We start from the raw sequence: 17,383 nt of genomic DNA on the forward strand, positions 1-17,383 counted from the left end.
TCCAACGCCCATCTGTGTTAATTCACAAGAAGTTTACTCACCAAGGAAATTTAGAAATGGCTCAAATTGGTGAAGATTTATACTCAAGGTTCTGCCTTAAATCATGACAATGTCCAGGTCTTCGTGTGTAATATAAAGACTTCTGCAGGGTGAACACCTGAACAGCTTTCAAGATTTTCCTTCTTAATCAAAAACTTAAGCACATTTTATGTATTGATACACAATGACTGCTCAGTGCCAGAAGTAGGTAAGTGCAATTGCTACCATTTGAACATTTGGCAATTTACACACAGTATACTGCACTCATCTACATATGGCAGCAACACATGGCAGCTATATTGCACTTACCCACTTCTGGCACTGAGCAGTCGAACTGCTCCCTATGTCTTAACTAGTATCTTTTAACATACAGATGTTCAGCAACGCTGTATCTGCTGAATGGATGTTATTTGACTATACCAGGACACATGATGTTATCTTGGTTTATAAAGCTTGACAAATGAAGTATCTTGTGGTGACAGGGAAAAGTTTTATTCAAAAGTAAATTGTGTGAACCTTTGAAATCACAAAGTAAAATATCAAAAGTAAATTTGATAAAAATAGGCCCCTATATGTTTAGTTTATTTGTTTTACCTATATCTCAAGATCAATGAAATAACATTCCAATTTCTTGATAGATGGCTAAATTACTTCATAAGATGTGATGTTCATTTAAAACCTAAAACAATAAAGAGACCTGTACTGCAACCACAACTAATTCAGTTGAATGAACCAGTGCAGTCATACAGGTGTGCTTTAAAATAAATGCCAAACAGCCTCACACAAACAGCCTCATTCAATTCAATTATGCAACCATTCGTCCCTCAATATATGTGCCATTTGCCCAGTGGTTGTTTGCAATGTGCTCACTTCAATTCCATTTACTGAGGAGAGCGGAAGTCTGGTTTTATTTTCTGGAACATTTGGTACAGAAGATTAAAACAATTGGAATAAAAAAATAGCGTTCAACCACTTCTTTTTTACCTGGAAATATATCAAACGTTTCAGTCTGTTAACAGATGTTGTTCAGAAATTAAATGAGTTAGTAAACCTATGATCATGGTTTCTTGACCAACTCGTTGGGTGAAGACATCAATACACACCATCTAATTTGTTCTTGACTCCTTGTATGCATGGCCACATAGCACTAATGATACAAAGAAATATAAAGGATAGCCTCCATGCAGCTACTGCCAAAATAAAAACCTGTAAAAATGTTAAAAGTGTGGACAAATTACACACATAAAAATGGTCACTTTTACCATGGAAGTACTATATGCTTTTACAGGGGGCATAATGGCCCAATGATTAGGGCATTCTACTCATGATCCCAAGGTTGTGGATTCCAACTTCGTCGGCATGTTGTGTCCTTGGGTAAGGCACTTTAACTTGATCATCCCACTCCACCCAGGTGTAAAATGGAGAGCTGTTAGGGGGTGGTCACACTGGGGTCATTATTGTTGACTGCCAAATAGTCTGAAATATCCTAGTGACAGAATAAATGTAATGCACTTTGAAAATAGTTCTAAAGGAGTTATAGAAATACCTACATTTATTTACAGTATTTATACAAGATACCCAAGATGCACCTTGGCATATCTATTTATGTTGACTTCCTCAAATTACTTGTGCTATTTTTGTTTGTCATAAATCCCCCGCCAGTGAAATCAATCCGCCTTAAATTATCAGTAACAGGAAGAACAATTAGATAATTCATAACCTCCATATATTTATTCATTTGCTTCTGACTTTTTTCTTAAATCCAATTGACCTTGTTGGGGTCGCAGGAAGGATGCCACTTATGACAAGTGTATGTGTGGTTGTTCACCTTAGTGAATAGTTTGATTTTATTGAGTAAATAGGTTTGATTTTGATTTGTTTTTAAGATTATTTGTCCCATTTACTTGTCTCTGGGCACAGATCAACGTACTGCATAGTATATTCATGAGCACTATCAGATTTTATGTATTAGAATACACACTAAATAAATACCATTGGCATGTCCAGGGGAGGGGATTCGGCTCCTGAGCCCCTCTCACCAGCTTATGGGTTTATGCCCATCCAATCTACATTGTACTATGTGTACATTTCAACAACTGATACCTCTAGGACTGAAGGTTTCTGGGGGAAGGGCAAGGCACAATATCACATCGTTTGCAAGGTACAGGTAGTATCCTTAAATGGATCTATACAGGGGAGTATCATCAACTCATGCCAATCAATATGGAAAAACCTGTTATTTGGTGTTTTTTTACCACAAAGTTACTAACATTGATTGATGAGAAAGGGAGATATTGGATTAGGTAAAGGTTTTAAAGGTTTTACACCTAAAATGTATCATAAGGAATTTTCACAAATCCAAACATTACTAAAACAAAGGCATGCAGGTGTACAACCCAATTGTGGCTAGCACTGCCACTGGCAAACTAAACATACAGAGGAAGGTTTTGGACAATCAATTTTAGATCTCTTACATCTGAACGAAAGCTAATGTAAAATACTTTTTCCCTCTGCCCCCCTCCCTACACAAACATAAACACACAAAAAAAAGTTAAAAAAAGACTGGTGAATCCAGGATTTGAAAACTAGTAGAATGACCTGTGTGAATTTAAGAGGTTAATATTAGCGGTAAGTAACTAGAAATGTATAGAACTGGCCCAGATCCCTCCGATCATGATATCCTACAAGTGGCCAGTTTTCAGATATGATGGAAACTAGTTGTCATTTTACAAGCCCTCCTACCGGATCCTCCCTTGATATATATGTCACTATTCTTTGGCCTCATAACCCTCTGCTGATCATTTTAGTCAGTTAATTGCAGGTATAAAGAGAATGTCTTGACAGCATATCATCAGCCTGCTACGCTTATTACCCAAGTCATTTTTTGTAATTTTGAGAACAAAGAACAAAATGTGATTCAAGCATGCATCAGTTACGTAATCACCCTATTATTTCGGATTATTCCCTTTCATTTGTATCATTATCGTTTGTTCTTGTGCAAAGATTGGTGAATAAATATGTTTAAATGCATGCTTGAACCATATTTTGTACTTTGTTCTCAAAATTACAAAAATGACTTAGGCAATTAGCGTAGCATGCTGATGATATAGCATGTAATAGGTTATGGTCAAAAATATGTGATGTGGTATTGCTGTAACAAGAGATGAAAGGTGTTGTAATTGTAGGGAAATAAGGTATAATGAATTACGCCGCAGATTCTACCGTCGTCTGCTCTCAATACAATTGTCTAGGCTTGGTTTGCCTATGACAGGAATAGGTTGTGAGCGTTAACAAGATCATCCCAAATTAGCTCACAAATATACTGCTCACAGGCTTGTAGGGTGTGTTTACTATCAGTCAAGGAGATACACACATGTGGAATGTATGTCATACATGTATTTGTGTCTTTTCACACGCAATTGCATGGATTTGTCTCACAAATTGATTACCTCAATTAGCAGTTTACAGGGTTGCTTGGTGTAAGTTTACCCTCACTCAAATAGATTCAATTGGGTTATTCCATTTGAAATCCATACACCCCCTATGGAAGACATGACCTTAATCTCACACACAGGGAGTGTAGATATCAAATGGAGTTGCCCATTCAGGTAACCCCAGTTGAAATCCATTACACCCACTATGGAAAACATGACCTTAATCTCACACACAGGGGGTGAAGATTTCAAAATGAGTCACCCATTCAGGTAACCCCAAAATTCACACTCCTTATGTGGAAGATTAAGGTCATGTCTTCCATAAAGTATGGATTTCAACTGGAATAGCCTACTGCCTTTCAAAACAGAACAAAAAGGTAATAGTTGTAACTCCTCATCTTATTTTCTAGGTTTGCCCCAATTTCATTTTCAATTGTAATCAGGTTTAGAAAAAAGTATTGATTACAAGCTTCAGTCAGTCAAAGAGATGTGATATGTAATTCAAGATGTGAAGCATTTTATTCCTGCCTCAATCATTGGATGGGCTGATGATGAAATTAGTAAACTAATTAAAATTATTGTTATGCCTGGTTAAAATGACTTTGTTGTGATCTAATTAGGGAACTAATTAGAACTACTGTTCAGTTTGGTTGATTACTTTGTTTTATTTCAGTTAAATGAACATATTACCTGTCATTCAGAATGTGTAATTTAGGAAGTATAGCATCAATTTTGTGTCTAACAAGTCCCCATTAATTGATTGTATTGATGAAACTTGTGATCTTACAGTTTGATACGCCAAAACTAAAAATCTAGATGAGAACTACACATAGACTTAGACTTGGTTGATTGGTTTCTTAAATGTCAAGTTACTTCAAATTTTCATTCACTTCACCACAGAATTTACATTTCCGGGTAAGGAATGAAATCATTTATACTGTAGAATTCTGTTCACAAGCATATATTCCTCTGATTGAGAGTTTTTCTTTGACAACAGGAAAGAAAATTTGAGCCACTATTTACAAAATAATATTCACCAAATGCCCAAATTAAGAAAGGAAATGATGGTACAACAAGGAGACATAGGTAAAATGAGACAGTAGGTGATGGGTCAGTCTGGGGTTAAACTAGGAGTGTCCCTTCAGTGATTCACACCCCAGGAAACACCCCAGGAGAGGGCAGCCGGCCCTCTGGGATTCAATGGAAGTGTCCATGACTTAACAAAGAGGTACTCCATGGATAAGGCCAATCTAATATCCCCTTGCATATGGCCTGCTCATCCTTATATCTTTGATACACATAGGAATAGGGTACCCTTTATAGAAATGATGTGAAGTCTCAATCAGATGATATGCTCATGGTTGCTGTCATTGTTGTTGCTATCAATTGTGCCACTGCAGTTGTTGTTGTTATCATTCTGTTGTTGCACTTTTTGCCACGGAGCCCACAAACATATTCCATGGATTTATAGCTAATGTCATGATACCATTATGTTTCCCCATTAGATTTCCCCATTGGGGAAAGAAGGGAAATCATTGTAAGATATAGCATTAAGATATTGCTAAGCCATATAACCTCTTCCATAATGTATTTTTCACCTCAGGAAATCCCCCAGGTGAGGGAAACCCTTGGTAAAGAAAGGAAGTACTCCTGATGTAGAATAGGGTTATTCAATGGACAAGACTCAATCCACAGAATTGGAAAGAAATCTTTGATGATATTAATGGGAACCACACATGAGATGTGGGTATTTTCTATCTTTCATGGATACTCATTGTCATTTTATTCTAGGGGTTGCTTGATAGCTTTAATGTGGCTTGCTTCTTGATAAGTATTACAGAGTGAGAGTCCTGCCCCAGTAGACCAGCGATGGATGAATTGGTGGTAGCAAGGGTTGAGAGTTGTGATAATCATACAAGCTTTAAGGCCAATATGTCTATAACAGAGATGATCAATATTTAATAGATGATGATTGCTACAAAATGGCATCTTCTAATTTGCATCCATGTTTCTCTAATATGATACCATAACCTTTCATTGGATGTCTTCTGGTAGGCTACATCATCATACCCAGCAAACAGCATCATCACTGGTTCCAATTATAGTGGCATATTTGAAGGGTCACTCCCTAAACATGAACTTGCAGTTGATAATTATACTTCTGAAGAGGGCTAGTTTTTGCCCCTTCTGATGGGCGTTTGGATTCCATTATTACCGACATATTATATTCTACTGAACAAACCCTTGCCTCTTTGAGTTGATGATTTTACACAGCGCGTTAATCATGTTTGAAATCTTATGAGGCATCATGGAGGCTGAATCAAGAGAATGAGTCCAATAAAGTAATAACGATTGAGTGTATTTCACTTTTGGATTTATCATATTAAAAGATTAGTAGTAGGGAGGGGCTGGTATACAAGGGGTCACTTTTCACTTCCACTAATCAAGGACAGTTCAAATACTTGTAGTATATACTTCTATCTAAAGCACTTTAAAACACCCAGTGTTTACCTCCTGTGTCATCCCTTGATGAAGAAAGTCAGCATCACCAATATAATCCTACTGAACAAGCCTTTGATTGCTCAACTACCTTGCCTTTTTGAGATGATTTAACACGCATTCACACAAGGCACTAATCACAATAGAAATCTTAGGAAGCATGGAGGCGTACACTGGATCAAGCAAGGGAACGAGCCCAATAACGTGATGACGATTGAGTGTATTAGAGACGCCACACTGTAGGGAATTATTATATTAAAAGATTAGTGGTAGGGAGGGGCTGGATAAATAATCAATGGAAAAAGTGACAAATGCTCAACTACTACTGGATTGGGGGACTCGTCTGCTGTCTACAGCTGATGTACATATATGTACTTAGTGATGTGTAAACTCATGGACATCACATGAACTAAAGATCAACAACAAGTAGCTCTTAATTAACTAAAGAACAACAGGATTAAGGAATCAAGATTTGAAAGTTCAATGCTTTTGTGTATGAAGCTGACATTACTAATGCTAGACAAAGGACGCAACCATATGTGACGTGTCATGTCAAAAGCAGACACTTTTGGGTAGGTTATTAATTTTGAGGTTTTTACATATCTTAAATATAGAGATATTTTGCTCCACAACGCCGTTTCCCCAAATGAAATAGGACATTTGTAAGCGAAGATATTGAGTTCGTAAGTTATGGTATTATAAAATTGGAAATTGAGATATCGGCCTTTAAAGATATTGTTGACAATGTTGAGAGTAGGAAATACCTTGAAAAATATCTCAAAAAATAGAAGATGCTGGTTATATTCTGGTCTGAAACCATCAGACAATATTTTTAACATTAATAACATCACAAATTCGCAACAAACCCAAATTGTGAAAAAATCACCCTCGGGCAGATTTTTGGCTATTTCTCCATTTACGATCCTGCCCAAAAGTGTCTGCTTTTGACATGACACGTCACATATTTTGCTCTTTGCTATAACCATTCTATGCAGATAAACTATACAATTCTTAACAATGATCATTTATAACCAGAATTTATAAAATAATAACTTTTGATAATTTAAAGTCACCCTTTGGTGCCCTCACATCTTACATCTGAGCTAACTAAGTCTGTCAGGTACATTATCAAATATGCACATAATGTGTAGTCAGGAATTCTCAAGCCAGTCGTATGATGTGGGCATTGTATGCCATCAGAAATCAATGTATGGCCCTATAGCCCAGGATGTGATTGCAACGTTTATTTAGCATCCAACACTAGCATTATGTATATGAGAACATTATATGAACATTATGAATACCATATACCGGGACATTTTTGTATATTTTTAGCGATATTAATATTTTGTGAATTTGCAGTACAGTTCTAATCAGTTTTGCAATATTTTATTTCTTAGAGACTTAACACATACGAGCTTATTGGGTCAAAATCCTTTCTGTGGTATTTTAAATTTGCAATTCTGAAATTAACTATGAAAATCCTAAATATAAAACCTGATGAAAAATGTCTCCTATAGTACATTAATTCATGTTCAAGTTCAAGGAACTAAGGGAGATACTATGCAGAAATTATCTTGCTGTAGGCAAATAGTTTCTCAATCAGGACACCAAGTCATTTTACGCATACAAATTAATCATGATTTTATAGATATACTTCTATGTCAGTTGATCCCATTACAGCATATTATTTGTGCATAGCAATATTGAATTTATAATCTCATCTTACTCCATCTACACGACGAGGAAGTATTTTTAGTATCAAAATGTCTAAACATACCTGGAAGAATCTACTCAAGAATGTCAATACAATATCAAATTTTCAAAATGATTATCTGATCAACACTTAAAAACTCTTTGATATCTTTTCTACATAATTAATTTGTTACTTTTTCACAAATTAACTGTGGATTTTAAAAACTTCAAAAATGCTGCCTCTGTCAATGTTGCTCCAAATTTACGCTTTATTTAAATGTTGCTAATTTTCTTAAATGATTCTTAATCTCTGAGCTTCCTAAGCCTACATATGAGAATGTTATTGTTTGATTTCCTCAAACATTTCCTTAAAAAAGGCTATTTTGTTAAAAAATTACAATGCCATAGAGGAGAACTGTGAATCAAGATTAGCAGACATATAATTTGCCAGCAATGTGACCTGATGGGGGCATGATGTGACATACATATCTGATAGTGCAAACTCTTTCACAGATTCACACATGTCATACAAGACACCTAACAGGCTACGCTATGAGGTGACTTGAACAACTTCATTATCAGCTCTAAATGATTCAGCATGAAGACATTAATAATTCCCCATAAGAGCATTGAATGTAACTACATTGGGACTGGGCATGTTTGGACTCAATCTCTGTCACAGATCTTCACAGATTCACACATGTCATATAGGGCACCTGACAGACAACACAATGAGGTGACTTGAACAACTTCATTATCTAATATAATTCCCCATAAGGGCATTGAATGTAACTACATTGGGACTGGGCATGTTTGGACTCAATCTTTGTCACAGATCTTCACAGATTCACACTTGTCATATAAGACACCTGACAGACTATGCAATGAGGTGACTTGAACAACTTCATTATCAGCTCTAAATGATTCAGCATTAAGACATTAATAATTCCCCATAAGAGCATTGAATGTAACTACACTGAGCATGGGCATGTTTGGACTCAAACTCTGTCACAGATCTTCACAGATTCACACTTGTCATATAAGACACCTGACAGACTATGCAATGAGGTGACTTGAACAACTTCATTATCTACTCTAGATGATCATATCAGCATTTAGGCACTAATAAAACCTCAAACAATGAATGATACTACACCACGGTTGGGCATCTTTTAACTTGATCTCTTTCACAGAATCACAGTTGTCATATACGCCACCTGACACATTAAGTGATGAAGTATCTTGAACAACTTCATTATCTACATACATGTAGATGATTCAGCATTAAAATACTTATAATTCCTTATACCAGAGCTTGATAGCTACTACACTATGACTGGGCATGGTAGGTCTCAACTCGTTCACAGATTTACACTTTTCAGGCACACTATCCCGGTCCCCGCACTCCGTGCATCCGCGGGTATTCATGCTTGTCGGTGAACTTTAAAAACACCCCCTTTTGCATCTCATTTCGCGAAGTTTTTAGGGAAAAATCACCCCTTTTTTTGCGATTTCGCGAATTATTTGCCCTTCGAAAATACCCCTATTTTCGCTAAAACACAAACGATATTTCTAATATGCCCTTTTCTGGCAAAAACGCGTAGGCTGCTCGATGAAAATACCCTTTTTTTTTTTTTTTTTTCGAACACATGGTTTGATAAAAACACTCCTTTTTTTGTTTCGCAAATCGTGTTTCTTCATCTGAAAACACCCCTTATTTCGCGAAATTTTCGACAAGCATGAATACCCACTGATGCACAGAGTGCAGGGACCGGGCACACTATCTACATGACTATGTGATGATGTGACTGAACAGCTTCATTATTGACTGTACAGTAGATGATTCAACATAAAGATACTAATATTCCTCATACCAGAGCCTTGACAGTTGAGAGACTAAGACTGGGCATAGTTGGGTCTAATCTCCTTCACACAATCACACTTCTTGTGCCTGGATCCTGCCAAACAACCCTGTGAGCTCCCAAGATGCCTAGACTACTTCATCATCTAATACTAAATGATTTAGCATAATTTGCTTCGTCTTTAGGGGCACTACATCAAGGTCTTTGACTCATGTTGATAATATCTTCACAAAAGTGTTCCATAGATGTACAAGATATCGAATGCTTAAATTAACATGCTTCATTTGCGTTGCGTATTATTTTTATGAAGCTACAGTTAGTATAAAGAATTCCTCTGCAAATCCATCATCTCTCCAGCGATCAGACTCAATCTATCTGATAATGTACACACTTTAATAAACCAATATCATGAAGGTTCAAGAGTTGAACCCTGGCCCTCCACCAGATCATTACATCATGGCAACCATGCATCATATACTATGCCTTAGGTGTGTATGAATTGGCATATTACATGCCTAGAGTGTATGTTTGTGTCACTGCCTGAGATGCATATAAATTCACACTTACAATGCCTGGGGTGTGTGGTGGTGTCACATGTATAAATCTCCTTATCATAAAGATCACTTTGATTCAATTTCTATTCTTCCTAGAGCGTATAAAGACCTCAAAATCATGCAGAATCTGGATCATGAACGAGATGTGAACTCTTGAATCATTAGGCTATTCCAGTTGAAATCCATACACCCCCCTATGGATAATACAACCTTAATCTCTCACAAAGGGGTGTAAATTTCAAATGGAGTCACCCATTTAGGTAACCCCATTTGACATTCATACTCCCTGAGTGGAAAATTAAATCATGTCTTCCATAGGGGGTGTATGGATTTCAAATGGAACAGCCCCTTCTTCGGGTAAATCATAACATTAAAGATCTCTAAAGGTTATTTATTTCTTGGGATTAAAATAACACAATAAAGTAAGTGTTTAATAATAATCATTCAATGTTATATTAATGAAACTTTGAAAATCACCACCTGTAAACATTGAGCAGTACTATTTGGCTGATTGACAATACATTACGCACACATTGCTGATTGTTGTATTACAGAATATTGCAAAGGCATCCATTTGAACCCAGGGTAGTATGGTGGCGTATGTTCCCTGGTGTTCCTCCAAGCAGGTAAGTAATCTATTATTTCAGCCTAATTTGTATTGATCAAGGTACTGTAATTTTGAGGTGCAGTAACACATGCAAAATCATGGCAAGCTGAAGTACTCTTGTTGGTTCCTCGCAAGGTCAATATATAAACACGCATGATGAAATAAGTTGCTGGGGATAAACCTTATTCCATCAAACTCATATTCATGTTGTTTACATGCATGAACATGAAGAACCAGCAAAACACTTCAACCCACATTTACTTTTAGTTACTTTACCCTGCTTGAAGCATGAAGTAACTCTTATAGTCAATCCAACAGTTGGGTGTTTTATGAGAATGTTGTGTGCCATTCCAATCTCCGACAAAGAACACATTTTTGTGTATCAAAACGGTTGGATCTGTTACGGTACTTCTCACTTCAAGCTGGATAGAGTATAGCTTAGGTTAGAATGAGATAACTTATTTGACATTCCAATCCCCCAAAACAAAGTTCATTTACCTCTCTGCATCCATGTACTTAAATTGAACCCCAAGTATTTTAGGCCCAATATTTTGGGCTCTCAAGTATTTCATAAGACCCACCCTACCCCCCCCCCCTCAACTTCATTAGCTCCACTTTGAGTAAAACTAAAAATAGTATTGCTCTTTGGGCAAAATTTGGGAACAAAGGGGAATGTTTAAAGGTCTACAACCTATACTTAGGCTCAAATTTAGTTCACTAGACCCAAAAACATTTCAACCATTTGAAAATTATATCTCAGTTCCCAAAGTTTGGCGCTCTGCGCCACATATAACACCCTTACCGAAATGAAAGTTGCCCCCGGATTTTTAGACATCAAACTTGGCAGTTTCGCACCCATACCAAGATGCATATATTCAAGGTCAATTTTCAAGATAACACAGTTGCATGGTAATGGTTTATGAACTTTGTCTTTGAATTTGAAAATATGAAAATTGAATAGACTTACCATTTTGAGTATCTTAGGGCAGTCTGGGTTATTGGGGCACTGCACCGGTGCGAATCCACACGCCGACTCATGCTCCCTGTGGGAAGACAAAAACCAAGTAGAGAGAAAAAGTGCTGTTAACATCAAGGTAGAGATGGACACGGAAGCGACCTGGCATCCATCAGTAACTCACCAGGTCCCATGTGTTATCAAAATCATTTAGCATTGCTACGCTTCTTGAGATTATGTAGACACTCTGGCACACAGACCAGCCACAAGTCAGGGAAGTTTACTAATACCTTTTGCTGAGCCAATTAGAGTTTGTTTCACGCATGGGTGGAAACATCATCGAAGCTTGAACACACTGAGATGTGTCAATAGGGGAGCAGGTTGAGTTCTGTTCCCGCGGCAACCGGGAATTGGCAGATGGATGACTCAGATAGGTAGCTCCCCATTGATCTCCGACGACTTTACGAGGCATGTTGTCCGTGGTTACAAAAGGCACAACTTTTGCAGGGCACACACGACGACTATCAGTCAGAAATCTAGAGAATGTTAGGTTAGGTCGCTGATCACTCGAGCCCAGTAACATCTGGACAAGCCCTCCAAACCACCTCCCGCAAATTGCCAAGGACATGTTAACCAAAGCATTGGAGCCAACGGATGTCACCACCGGCGTATGAAATCTCACAAGGAAAGCCAACCTAGACTAGGAAAGCCTAAAAATGGCTTGCTAAAAGCTATATATATTTGGTATATTTCAGCTTGAAATCTGTTGAATAGGCTCTTTGACTTGACACAGTTGAGTGATATAGTGTGTACTCTCTCTCTCTCTCACTCCCTCAAGCCCCCAATGCTTAGTTTACAGCTTAACATTATTAGTAACCATAACTCATTATTCATTTGAAACCCCCATCAAATAGATCTTTCCTGTTGAGCTAAACGAAGGCTTAATGCACTAATCCCAACCTCGCATGTCACTCTGCATTACTCCGACTTGAACAACTTATCACCTGTGTATATTGGCAGCAAATACTATCATGCCCGTAATAATATTTGGGGGATTCTCGGCCTAGCCAGAAATTCTCCAAGAAATTGACAGATAATAAATAGTGTCATCGTCAGCGTAACACTTTGGGACATGTGACATATGACGATGTGTATCCCATATTGTCTCATTATATATTAATTGGACATACCTTTAGACGAGATCCTGTTACCTTACATAGACATAACAATATGCAAGTGTCTTGCTCTTTCCTCAAAATTTAATTTTGATGTCCTGTGTCCTTTAATGAGCAAAATATGAAGCATGGTACTCCCTTATAATGACTCTTTGTCTCAGAATAGATCTAAAGTGAATCGTTACCTTGCATTATTTAAGTAATGGGTCACAATCTTCTCTTCCTTATTGGGTTTACAGCGGTGGTGTATCAGGCAAAATTTCAAAGAGGAAATTGCACAATTGTGCCACTAATCCTCTACCAAAATACTTTGGCAAAATTGTATTAAACTTTAATAATAAAATTAGCTAAATTGGGATAATTATGGCCTAAAACAGGCCATAAAGTAAGCCATGCTCATCACACATTTTGGTCAATATTGCCCCGTTATTTTGAGTCGGAAGCCCTGGCCGCCTGTTCAGTACACCACTTAGGCTTACAACATTTCAGATGCACTTCATTTGCTACTTATACTGTACTACCATATTCCTATTACTGCTACCTCTAGAGGTACACTACTGCCATGGTACTTCATTGGTACCCTATAGAGTACCCATGCAGGTGCTCTACAGTACACACATCAGAATCACACATACAGATCATGGGCAGCAGTGTACCTTTGGGGTTGGCAGGAATCTGGTAGTGTACTTGAAGTGTCAATCTCTCTCCCTTCTATCTATGTCTGTCTCTCTCTCCATCTGCTCCTTCTCACTGTCTCTGTCTCAGTATAGGGGTGTTATGACGCTATTTGCTTTCCATAGCTAATTTAAATATATCGCTCCGCGGCTTTGTGTCATCAATTACCCCGGCCTATTATTCGTGGTAGTTTTCAGCCAGCCACAGCCGGGAAAGGAGCTAAGAATATTTCACTCATCTATTATATTGTGTGATCACTTTGTTGATGAGAAATTAAAGTTTATTTGTGAAGTTATATTTTGCTCTACGTTTGTTTCTGTTTGAGTCTTTCCCCGTCTCAGAGGAAGATCCATTGGCCATGTGTCTGGTTAAATTTATAGTAATCAGATAACTGGTTAGTGGATCTTCACATCATTTCTGAGTCATATTAGGGGTGTGTGTGTGGGGGCATCTCCTCTTCTCCATCTCTCTGTCTGTCTCAGTGTAGGGGTGTGTGTGTGGGGGGGGTCTCTCCCCTCTTCCCCACATATCTTTATCGCTCTTATTCTCACTACTCTTTGTTACATCTTTTTCTCTCCGCATACATCCATGCTATATACATGATTATACACTATACAGTGCAGCAAAAATTCTTTACTCATTTCAGCAGATTTGTGCAACTTAACTGAATATCCACTCAGACTTTTCCGCTTTCAAAATTTTCCAGATTTCCTGCCCTGTAACAATTTAAACTTGGCTAATATACCGTAAGTATCACTTGTTCCTTGCCCCTTAAAATACCCCCATGAAAGAATTAACAATCCTTGATGCAAAATTTAGACCGTGCTTGGAGGCAATTTATCGGGATACATATAGGATATGTGTGTCTTATTCACAGACACCTCTGTAATTGGATAAATAGCTGATTTGATATGGTGGCTTTAACACTTCACAGCTATGCTATGCTATCGCTGGCTGCATCCATACTGGATATTGAAGGATCATGATCCGGGGGTACTCAGTACAAATGACCATACGGGACGTGCACGCAAACATGGGTAGCATTTTCAGCCTTCTGGTATATCAATGACCCCTTTTTCAAAGCCTAATTTGGTATATGAATGGGTCCTTTTTTCAAAATTTTCTCAATTTTTTCGGAAAACAGCCCAATTTTTCCTTAATCTAGCCAAAATTTTAAAAAAATTTCCAAAATTTTGGGGAAATTTGTAAAAACTAAGACAATTTTGGGTAAATTCGGCGAAAATTTTGACTTTTGGTATATCAATGGGTCCAAATTTCTTGAAAAATTGGTATATTTATGGGTCTACTTCCAAAATCTCAGCGGCACGTCCCTACCAAAACCAAACTTGAGTACCCCCCCGGGATCATGATAATCTGGCACAAATATTACATAAGGATATCAAACTTCACTAGTTGATGGTATTTTATTGTGTACATGCAGGCAATTATATCTGACAAAAAATACTTTATGAAGGTTTGAATATGATTATTCATTTCACTCTTCCTGATATAATACTTTTTGCAAAGTGAATTATAGTGGGAATTCCAATTGAATGAACGCAGCTTTCAATAGCGTGACGAATTTTTGCGTACACTGCGAGATGTACGCCAGCGTGTGCGACTGTGCGTGAGTAATGCGGAAGTGAATCCAACCATGCCAACGCACTCGTGATTGGATAACATTGTATCCAAGGTCGTGCGTTCGCGTTGTAGTTTGAAATACGCAATATACGATCGCGGTTGGATCGAGTGCAGCTGTTAAAAGCTGCGTTCATTCAATTGGAATTCTTACTATGGTTGATGGTGTTTTATTGTGTACATGCAGGCAATTATATCTGACAAAAAATACTTTTTGAAGGTTTGAATATGATTATTCATTTCGCTCTTCCTGATATGATACTTTTTGCGAAGTGAATTAGTATGTGACCGGTTGCATAACAGATGTGTGGATATTACTACACTTGTGACATAAACATAACAAACCTTTTCATGGGGCAATAATTTAAAGATTTCACAAAGATAGATACTTACTCTGAGCTAGCATTGGAATAAACATCTTCAAAAGTACTATCAATGATTTGAAACATCAGAAAATCTAAAATATCAGCAAAATTCCTAATGCTTTGCATACATTTTGACAGTATTGTAGATGTGCCCATTACATGCCTTACTGGTAAAGATTGGAACCAACCTAACAAGGATACAAATTTTAATCATTTAATCCATGATGGAGGGATTCTGTCCTTGTCGATACATAATTTGTACAACATGTAATTGAACGCAGCTTTTTTTAGCACAGCAGGTTTTTTCCTTTTTTTCACATTTTCAGTAGAATAATACCTAATGAGAACCTATAAAACTAATCCTTCACTTTTAAGCTACTGCTGCAAGTTTCATATATTTTTAGTTTTTCATAGAGAACACGGCCAAGTAAATCTTTCATAAATAAAATGCAAGATCATTTATTTACTCGAAGTCACACAGGATGATATTAAATCTGTGTTATCCTCACATCAATATTATATGACGGCTTTGTATGTTTATCTTTGAAATGGTGTCTCATTAAAACACACAAGACTAGCTCATTTCCTCAAAACAATATACCCACTTGGGTAATATTGTATGTCCTCATTTACTTCAATCGGTCACATCATGGGAAATATGATACATAATAAAAGCCTTGTTCAGACGATTGCTTGTAAAGTCGCTTGTAAGTACATTTAATGTAAACTTACAAGTAGTGGCCGTCTAAACGCACTCGCATGTAGCTACAAGCAAGTTACTCTCAACGATTTTCATGCAAGATATCTTAATGTAGCGCGCTACATTCGAAAGTAAGGCCAGTGTTAACAAGACTTGCAAGTAAGTGTGACCTTATGTTGACCTCGTAATCAACTTCCAGGTCATTGCCTACACATCGTTTTCATCAACACATTCGACTCGTGCAATTTTAAGCTTCTCCGATCCGGTAAATCCATGGCATAATTTTGAAAAGGTTTGAAAACCTGACAAGGGTCATCGCTTGTGGCACCGCATTTACCGGTGATTCTGCATAATTTACTCAGCCAAGGACACCCCTACATGCGAGTGAACGGTCAAAAGTAATGTTGTGTGGACACACACTCCGTTGTAGCGTAATTTAATTGCTGACTCGCATGTAAGTTACATTCGAAAGTAGGGTACCGTCTAAACACACCTAAAGACAAGAAAATGGATATGTGTTATTACACAAGCCAATATTTACTGAGCTATTTGTGTGATTATATTTATGTATCCCTGCAGTTTGATGCAAGTTTTATATTGATGAGATCATCAAACTTACAAGCTAGATGAGATACGATGTATGCAAATAAAAAATCTGAGAAAAATCTGAGAAACTAGTTTGCACTTTTCCAGAAAGCTACACCACCTCCTGCAAATACACAAGCAAATTCTTATAATAAACCATATGTTGAACCTTATCCATTTTCACATTTGTATTATAAATTATGCGTAGATAAGATAGAATTTGATGCTGTTGAGTCAACGTCAGAAAAAAGTGATGAAACAGTCTCAGCTTTCCAAATATTCTTTAAAAATGCAGTATTTATCTTGCCTGAAATGTCTTAGTTAAATATTGAAGTTTGCCTGTCATTTCAAATAAACTGCCTACCTTAAAAACCTTAACAATTCTTTATTAACAGCATACCAGCGGTTCAGTGAGTTATAATGTGTTGTTATGGTCATCATTAAAAATTTTTATCTGCTCCAAGTTTACTTTTGTAAAACAAGTTATAGTCTATGAAAGGCATTAATTTTGCTTGTCCTAGCCCCTATCCAAAATAACAGGTAGTGGTAGGCTGATTCTGAAAAAATAGATTTTGCTCATTTTAATGCCAAAATACCCAT

The 17,383-nt window shown here is 37.2% G+C and overlaps 1 protein-coding gene across 5 annotated transcripts in view; it reads right to left on the bottom strand.

Moving 5' to 3' along the window:
• Positions 1 to 17,383, bottom strand: part of LOC140151521 (E3 ubiquitin-protein ligase TRAF7-like) — a 174,976-nt gene that overhangs the window by 69,967 nt on the left and 87,626 nt on the right. For all 5 annotated transcript variants that reach the window (XM_072173889.1, XM_072173888.1, XM_072173891.1 and 2 more), the window contains one exon: positions 11,658 to 11,733. In XM_072173889.1, the coding sequence (XP_072029990.1) occupies positions 11,658 to 11,733 (76 nt within the window). The remainder of the gene's footprint in view (positions 1 to 11,657; positions 11,734 to 17,383) is intronic.

The sequence above is a fragment of the Amphiura filiformis genome, chromosome 4 (genome assembly GCF_039555335.1).
Source record: "Amphiura filiformis chromosome 4, Afil_fr2py, whole genome shotgun sequence".
NCBI classification, from domain to species: Eukaryota; Metazoa; Echinodermata; class Ophiuroidea; order Amphilepidida; family Amphiuridae; genus Amphiura; species Amphiura filiformis.